The sequence below is a fragment of the Aulostomus chinensis genome, chromosome 18 (genome assembly GCF_037954235.1).
Source record: "Aulostomus chinensis isolate RoL2024-O1b breed Wild chromosome 18, RoL_Achi_v1.0, whole genome shotgun sequence".
Taxonomy (NCBI): domain Eukaryota; kingdom Metazoa; phylum Chordata; class Actinopteri; order Syngnathiformes; family Aulostomidae; genus Aulostomus; species Aulostomus chinensis.
In genome coordinates, this window is record NC_141337.1 from 23,869,218 (window position 1) to 23,877,913 (window position 8,696).

General features: G+C 43.7%; 1 protein-coding gene across 6 annotated transcripts in view; it reads right to left on the reverse strand.

Moving 5' to 3' along the window:
* engl (endoglin, like) overlaps positions 1-8,242 on the reverse strand; it is a 20,885-nt gene extending 12,643 nt beyond the window's left edge. For 4 of the 6 annotated variants that reach the window (XR_015110241.1, XR_015110243.1, XR_015110242.1 and 1 more), the window contains exons 1-13: positions 8,055-8,240; positions 7,079-7,196; positions 6,595-6,764; positions 4,928-5,065; positions 4,563-4,737; positions 4,155-4,323; positions 3,934-4,075; positions 2,801-2,993; positions 2,460-2,629; positions 1,984-2,139; positions 956-1,039; positions 598-873; positions 32-511 (exon numbers count right to left, since the gene is read on the reverse strand). Coding sequence is in view for 3 of the 6 variants with exons in the window: in XM_086186289.1 (XP_086042415.1) it covers positions 32-511; positions 598-873; positions 956-1,039; positions 1,984-2,139; positions 2,460-2,629; positions 2,801-2,993; positions 3,934-4,075; positions 4,155-4,323; positions 4,563-4,737; positions 4,928-5,065; positions 6,595-6,764; positions 7,079-7,145 (2,220 nt within the window). In the remaining 3 variants the exon portion in view is untranslated. Of the gene's footprint in view, positions 1-31; positions 512-597; positions 874-955; positions 1,040-1,983; positions 2,140-2,459; positions 2,630-2,800; positions 2,994-3,933; positions 4,076-4,154; positions 4,324-4,562; positions 4,738-4,927; positions 5,066-6,594; positions 6,765-7,078; positions 7,197-7,906; positions 8,027-8,054 lie in introns of those variants that run through there. The other 2 variants (XM_086186292.1, XM_086186291.1) reach the window with 2 other exon arrangements.
* Positions 8,243-8,696: the final 454 nt, after the last annotated feature.

Below are 8,696 nucleotides of genomic sequence, written 5' to 3' on the forward strand. Positions count from 1 at the left end.
CAAATGTGACCTCAGAGAGATGAGTCTGTACCTGATGTCTGGGGGGCTTTGATACCAGTGGAGGGATACGTAGCCCACCCTGACAGTCACTCTTTGATGCTTCCTTCATGGGCTTCCCTCTTGTCGAGTCTGACATACACAAGCGAAGGCTGCAGTGGAGGAACTGCATAGAGACGTTATAAACTGGCCGCAGGATGAAACTGAATCTCAAGGGCTGTATAGTGTCCAAATTTGTGGTATTCTTCTCCATCTTTGCTGGTGCTTCCCTCCCTTGTCTCCCACTTTCACCTTTGTCCTTAAGCTCCTCGTTCTCCATCCCCTCTTCCTCATCCTCATCCTCTTCAACTTCAGCCTCCTCTGCAGTTTTTGTTTGTGCAAGAATCAGTGAGGGATCTATGGGACAGCCGTCATTTATGACATGCCAGAAAGGAGAATTTTTGGGGTCAGATAGAGGGGAGACCACACATGACTTCACCTCTGCCACTTCTATGAAGGACCCTTTGGCAGAAATCTGCAGAAGAGGAGAGGATGAAAGAAATTATCTTCTGATATGAGCTGGACCACAGGAATGTAAAAAGGTATGTGGGACATAAAAACCTCAACATAGACTCGTTGGTCCGCAGTGATGACGCAGGGGCCGATCCGCTTCTGCTCGTAGTTGTCAGTGACGAACAGCTTCAAAACAAGAGCAGGCCCGGGTCTGCGTCTGGGTGTCGGGAGGTGGCCCAGTCCTGGATCTAGCACTGGACCCTTGGGAGGCCAGAGGACTGGCTCTCCCTGAGGAGGGTTTGTATCATCATCATCATCATCATCATCATCATCATCATCAGAAGAAGTGTGAGAGGTGCTGGGGACTGCAGCCAAGCAGCTGAACTGTGAGGAGACAGAAGACATTCAATTAAACAGTTAATTACACTTGAATATGCACGGACACATGAGAGCACAGATGACTCACATGTATGCCAAGGGGACTCTTTGTTTTTTTCTCAGTTCCATGGAGTTTCAGCACGGTGCGAGGCTCGTCTCTCCATAATAACACCTGGCCGGACAGCAGGAACACACCATCATTCATTCCAGCAATAAAATTTAAACTGTTCTCTTTTAAATATTTCAAACAGGCAGATATCTGGCATCAAAGATTGTTCCAGTCACATACACACTTTCATGTGTCATTCTTCAGTCACTGGATCTAACATATGGATATCCTGCCTGTGTGTTTTATCTTTTTCTTGAAGTCGTTCACCATCATCCATCTTCCCAATTTTCAGCCTCTCAACCAGTTTTTTTTTTCCAGCCCTCATTTGTCACTTTTCAGTTTAGTGAACCATTATGGTCACGGTGACCCAGGTCACAACTTTTACCGGGGCAGCTTCCACCTACCAAAACTGAAATAGTCCATTAAGCATGAATCGTTTATACCAGTACCTGACAGATTTAATTGGATGTTTTCCTCCTTCCTTATGTCAATGCTTCATTCACTTGGTTCTTTTCTGCTTCAAAACAAGTTGTTTTGTGTGGACTGCGCTAACAGTTATGGCGCCTTCCAGACAAGCTAGTAAAATCTCTAAGAACTGAATCAAATTTTTAAAAAAGATAAAAAGTACATTTAACATTCCGAAATTTAGTGAATGAATTACACTGTAAGCATATGTAACACTGATAGACTAACACTCAGCCAATCAACATTTTCTCACCATCATCCCCAATAATGCACAATATCTGTGAATATAAATGAAAATGAAGGTACTAATTAATTTGACTTAAAAATAATTTAGAAAATGATAATTTTGTGTGAGGTTAAAATGCCCTTTGAATATGTTATTAATTATAATTTATTTTCATATGCTCACAAGGTGTTTTTTGAAACCATTGATTGTCCTTATTACCTTCAGTAAATAACGTATATGTGCTGCACTTTGCAATTGTTTGAGTCGAGAGCGATCCTAACTCAAGTTTGTTTCTGTCCAAATTTTGGCATCTCACTCTGTTTTTGTACTGCACCCCTTTGGTCCGTCCCAGGAGCAAACCTTCCGTCCCACAGGAAATGACTGGGAACACCAACAGGAAATGGCTCCCATTGGACTGAGCCTGGCATGTCGGGTCCCTCAGAGTTACGGCTGCCATGGGCACAGACATGCTCTGAAGAGAGAGAGCCATTTCTAAAAGGAGTGACCATTGAACTGAAAGAACGCATATAAAGATAAATAATGGATAGAATAATTAGTAGTGCTTGAAATAACTATCATGGCTTTAAATAGGATTCATGTATGTTTCACAAGACACTCCAGGAATATAGTTTAGCTCGCATGAGACTGTAGTACAGTTTTGTTGCAGGTTCACGACCATTTTTCACACTGTATGTGTTTTGCAGAGAAAGCCTCGGGTATGCGTGGTCACTCTTCTATTGCCATGAATGGCTCACTTATATACGATTGCATCAGATACTGAGGTATGAAGACCTGCAGGATGTGTTGGTCCACTGTCACGGTGAGGCGTCCGTCCTCACACTGCACTGTGAAACTCTCTGGGCCTCCTCCTCCTTTACCTCCACCGTTCAGCCACTCTCTCAGCCTGTGCTCCTCAGCCCAGTTTGGCTTCACACCTCGAGGAGCCATCGCTGTGGCTACACCTGAAGAGACATGAATATTCCTATCTTCAATAAACATGGATTAGAGGAAATATTATGAATTAACTTCTCATTCCTCAGAGCAATAGTCAACACAGAGGGATAAACAACCAGGGTGGATGACAAAATTCACTCACACAGTGATGGAAACAAGAGACACACAGGGGTCCTGACCTGTCCCGCCCCCAGCCAGCTGGATCACAAAGCGATTGGCTAGGTCAGCCTCAGTGTATGAGGTCACCTCGGTGTAACCACTCTCACCAGCCCAGACAAGAAGGTCCGGTATGGTGGACAGGTCTGAGACCAGTGTGCTGGACAGTGTCAGGTCAGGCTCAGGAGGGAAGGGTGGAGAGACACTGCTGGAGGACTAACGACGAAGAGGGGGGGCAGACACATGTAAACAAGAACATACCCAAGTACAAGCAAGAAAGAAACACAAATCCAGATAAAAATTCAAAGCACGAAAACACATCATTACAGGTTTGCCTTGGGGGACTTTTGTATAAAATAAACAAAGTAAAACAAAAATGCTGTTAAATTCAATTTGGACAAGAAAGTTGAAGCTAACGAGGTGTGAGAAACTGTCTCTGCAGGGCAGGAACAATGTTGCAAGTCTTTTTGCAGAAACAAACATTTTAAAGAAATGGACCATTAATGCCTTTTAAAAACAGTTTTTAACAACTCTTAAAAGTGATTAATAAAAGTGGGTGGAGTTTTATGTCTCAACATACTTGTACATCACTTAAAACAGCAATTTTTAGATTGTGGAAAGCGTCTCTTTGTATTATTCTTACTGTTCATCTTTGTAACATTTAAAGTTACTGAATAAGCTTGAACTGCCAGCAAAAACTGGATGAATGAGGCTTTAACCTGTAGTGTATACAATATGTTTAAATTTTTAAAGATGTCATTTAGGACAATATTATCCTGCTCCAGTCCGTCTTGTTGTTTAATTCCACTTTTCCTCTCCTCACAAGGTCACCATGAGTGGACATGAGTACATGCGGGAGCCATTTTCCCCCAAACTCATAAGCTTCCCCCGACTAACTTGAAGGAAAACATTTGCCATGTTGCTTGTGGGAATGAGTCAAAATGACTTAAAAAAAAAAACCCAAACAGTAACATATCATTGCCAGTATGGCCACATTCTTTGTACAGGCTTGATGGTGGGATCAGTGCATTGGTCTTTTGAAGTGTTAAAAGAGGATACCAGCTGCATCATCCTTTGCTGTGTAAATCTCCAAAACATAGACATCCCACTCCACATGACTGCTGTCTTTCAAGGCATGTAGAGGTGTGGTGCTTACATGAACAATGATATGACCCCGGACGCCACGAGCAATAATGGCCCAGTTGACTGGCACTGAGCTGCTCAGAATGAAAACAACCTCTGTGATCGAATTGTCCACCGGAGGCACCAGAGAGACGATCACTTCCACCTGCAGAGAGCTGACGGACATGGAGCATATTTCATTCCTTCAATCATGTCCGGTGAGACATTTAGTCCCAACGACATCTATGTTCTCACCCACAGAGCCCTGAGCCCACTGAATAGAGCTTGATCACATGAACCTCCGGTCTGTTTCCACTGGCTGCGTAGGTGCAACCATGCACTTCCTGTGGCTGCAGGTCAGATGTCAGGTAGTTGTGAGAGAGAAAGATGGACTGCAGCTCACAAACTGCAGGCAGGGTAAGATCTGCAATACAGAAATGAAAATTTGACATGATCTTTCCCTACAATTTGTCCAAACAAATGACTGAAGACCAACTAAAGGCACACATCCAACAGTGACAAGGTACTCTAATGCTTACTCTTAAATTGGGATTAACCTGACAACAGAAACGTGTGTGTGTGCAACCAATGTTCATCCTCTCTTTGGCATTGTGAAAAAAGTGATATGCCTTTGTGGACACTGTTTACTTGCAATCGGCTCACCCTTTCCCAGTCGGATGTAGGCTCGATTGCCATGCGTTATGTGCATAAGAGAGGACAGGTTGCCATGGTGTTTCAGAGCCCAGCGGTACAACACACGAGGATGGAAAGGAAGCGAATGCACTGGTTGGACATGCAAGTGAAGGGTCTGGGACACTGCAGTGGAGTTCGGGGAAACCTTAAGGGTAAGGGAAACAAAAGATAATTTAAGGGAATCCCATTAAAATAATTCAAGTGAGGACACTCCAGGTTTTATGTTGCAGAAACACTCATACAGCGCATGTGTTTGCATCTAAACATCTCTGTGCACAGTAAAACAAATCTGCTGGGGAAGATTAATTAGCACTGAAGCGCAGAGTCTGACGAACCTGCACCAGCACCGGGAGGTCAGGGGGTAACCTCTCAGCCTCAAGCCGCCAGCTGACGGGCAGCTTGGAGCTGAGCAGCAGATGAATGGCTCTGAGAGGTGACAGGGACACAGACAATGGCTTCAGCAGCACTGTCACCTGTTGACAGAAGAAAAAGTCATGTGGTACAGCGATGATGGCAGCCCCGCCTCTATAACCTCGTAAACAATACGTTCATCATGTAAAACAGTCAGATGGGCAGTTGACTTGTATTGAATCCTCTGTAAAAGTTTTTTAGAGTAAAAAACAAATAATTCTGTGAACGGAATAAATTGACTGTAAAAAAAGTCAGGCTTTATATATGTACTTTAGTAACTATGTAGAACAGCGTTCTACAACAGCGTTGTAATCTTGTTCATGTAGTTTTCTTAGCCCCCTTCCCATTTTTTCCCTCCCTAAGAAACTTCTCTAATTTTCCATTTCCATATGTCTATATCCTATTTTTATTCCAATTTCCAAATGCTTACATGATAATCAGATGAGGTCGGCACGGTGGTGACGCGGTTACCATCGTCGCCTCACAGTAAGAAGGCTCCGGGTTCGAGTCCCAGCTCGAAAATGGATGGATGGATAATCAGATGGCAGAGGTGTCAGTGTGTGATTTTTGTAAAATATTTTAGTTGGGTCACGACAAAGTGGCACAGGTATAAATCCTAAAACCCTGAAATACGTTGGTAATGTTGGAAGTTCCAGTTCTCTCATCTCAAAGTTGATGGGATTTTGGTTTAATGGCTGAAATAAGGTCTGTGGTTCACACTAACCTAAGATATCAGCATAATAAACTCTCAGTAAACACCACAGTTAAGGATGAGTTTGTGAGGCAGTTTTCTGCATAGTGCAGTATTAGCTTTGTATATCTAGTCATTGCATTCATTCTTTAAAAGTCCCCTTTTTCAGACCGAAATTATTTTTTGGCAGTAATGAAAATGAGTGTAAAAGTCACATTGGCGTACGGTCGAGGGAACCCACTGTACGGTGAAGCTAACTTCCCATTGGCCCAAAAAGAAATTGCTACACAATCTGTTTGAAACGCGATGTGAGTTGCAGTCTACAGTTTGCAGCGTTCCTCTGCAAAACAATCCATACGAACGCTAAGGACTAGTGCATGCTGACTCTGAAGGTCCTGGGTCATGTCGACACACACCTTCCGTCAGGAAAGCTCTACAAACGCAGTGTGTATAAGTCTGAGAAACACTACTAAACACCATTGACAACGACGTCAGGTTCAGCATCCAGAGACACTGACAGCACCTGGTCCATTTTCCTACGATGAAGTGAGTGACCCAGAGAGGTTAGTCTTCTTCCATCCTTTTACTCATTTGAGACAGAATTGTGTCCATGTGCATCACCACATTCTGAGCAAGCTAACAACAGCCAGTCATCTTGATATGTTGGCTGGTGGACACCAAGGTGCCTGAACATGGAGGTGAGTTTGTGAGTTGGGGGGGAGTCGGTCTACGGGACGATGAATGGGAAAAGTGAAAATAAATTAAAAGATTTAATCACCATCTCTTTACCTCAACTGCACATGGCTGTTTATTAGATCTGAAAATAGGGGGACAGAAAGTTCCGGTACCCGTGGTGGTCTTCCTTTCTGTCTTAGTCCCTCTGGACCCGGGGATTATTACCTTGTTGTCAGGGCTGTTTGTTACTCTCCCCACCGCAATGACATGAGTCTCCTTGTTGCCACTCTCTCGTGCAGCGCAGCCCAGACCAGCCTCAAACCTCTCCAGCAGAGCTTGGACAGGGTGCAGCGCCCCCGTTGGTTCCATAGAGCATCGCAGCTGTTCACTCTGAGCTGTGGAGCAGCAACAGATGAGGGACAGTGAAGTCTGAATGAAATGAAACCTAAAATTTCAGCAAGGGGAGGTGTAGAGGCGAGCGGGACACCAGTGTTCCTGTGTGTCGAAGAACAAGCAGCGTGAGTGAGGCTGGCAATGCTGCCAGAGGCAACTGGAACTTTTCCCAGAAGAAACTATTTGAAAGATTTCCCTTTCCCTCTGACATTTCAGTTACAGATGTTCAACTTGTGTTCATTTTGCAGAGGAAACTATCAAACCTGATTCTCCACCATCACAGTCGTAATTTGTCTGAGGCTCCTGGGGGTCTTACCTGCCAGTCTCCTCCAGAGCACAAGCAGAGAGAAAACAGTCCATCCGACCCTTGTCAGTAAAGCCATCACGAGTTTCACTTCTGGACAACGTCAATGTGCTGACCCCTCGTGCAACATCTGAGCGAACAGAGTCATCACATCATACAGCTTGCTCCAAACATGATGTATTAGCTTCAGCTCAACAAAAAACACACAAAACAAGAAGTAAAGCAAGATTTGGAAATGCAGTATAATTATCTTAATCAGCTTCATCTTTGGACCGGCATCAAGTATGAGATTAATTGATTAATTAGTCAGTCATGCTGGTTGTTATTACTATTACGCTTTTTCCACAGCATGACCTCATGTATGCTGGCCAGATGTTCAGGGGTTTTGGCCAGTGACAAAGGGGCTTGTAATGTAGTATAAAGGTAACATTAAATTTGAAAAGTGTCTATAGTATCAAACAAGTTTAAAAAAGAGACCAGTTAATATTTGTATTCATGTAATTGGTAGAAAGTTTCATTTTCATACATCAAGTGGAACAAAAAGGACTGCAGAGGTAACTATGAGAAAAAAAGATGAAAAACGGACAGTTCCTCATTTATCACGTGATCTATTCAGAACTGCGAGACAATCTAATACCTCTAGAAGACGCTGAGGTTTCCAAAAGGTCATGCTCACTTAAATGTGTGTCCCTGTATTTAGTATCTCCAGTGTTCGTGGCAGTGTTATCTCATCCTCCTAGATGGATTCATTTGTCAGCTTACATGACACTTTTCGTGAATAAATTCATTTTTCTCTCCTTTCAAAACGTTTTAACTGAACAGAAGTGAACTTGAACTCACCTGCGAGGCTACGCTCCAGCTGCTGCGTCTACCTTCCCCAGGAAAAAGTGTGTGTCCACAACTCTCCTCACGCCCCCCTCATTTCCTTAACACGCTACCACGCAGTCACACACACACTCCAAATTGCGAGCCAGGCAAAAACACTCACCTGCGTCCCACTTCAAAGCCACTTTGCCCAGCTGCAGGGTGCGAGATATTTGTGAGGGGGGATTTGATTTGTGAGTCCGAGCGCGACTATAGAGGGGAAATAGTTGTGAAGACACAATTAAAGGGATGATGGGAGGGACTGGGGGATGGTGTGACATAGTGGAGAGAGAGACGGCGAGGAGAGGAAGAAAAGGCTCAGGGAACGTCTCCAAACATAGATGGCAACAGGAAGGAGGGAAAGAGCGGCGGAGGAGGGAGCAGCGGGGATGGAGGGTGGACCCCAGGAGCATGACTGGCAGCTGAGATCACACACACACACACACACACACACACACACACACACACACACACACACACACACGTAGTGTTCTCTGATGCTTTCATGTAACGTTTTTCATACTTTGATACAAGCAAAAATCCTTTGAAAGCTAAAATTAAAAAGGGAGGGGTTTTCACTGTTTTAATTAGTAAAAACCATAAAGGCTTGCATGATGTTATAATTTTACCCCATCACATTCATTATTATTTTACAAAAGAACAGAAAGGCAATGCTTGTAATGACTTTTCCCTGCTGCTTTTTTAATATAATTATAAGAACTTTTCTCATGATAATGGGTTCATTTATCTTGTAATCTTGAGATAA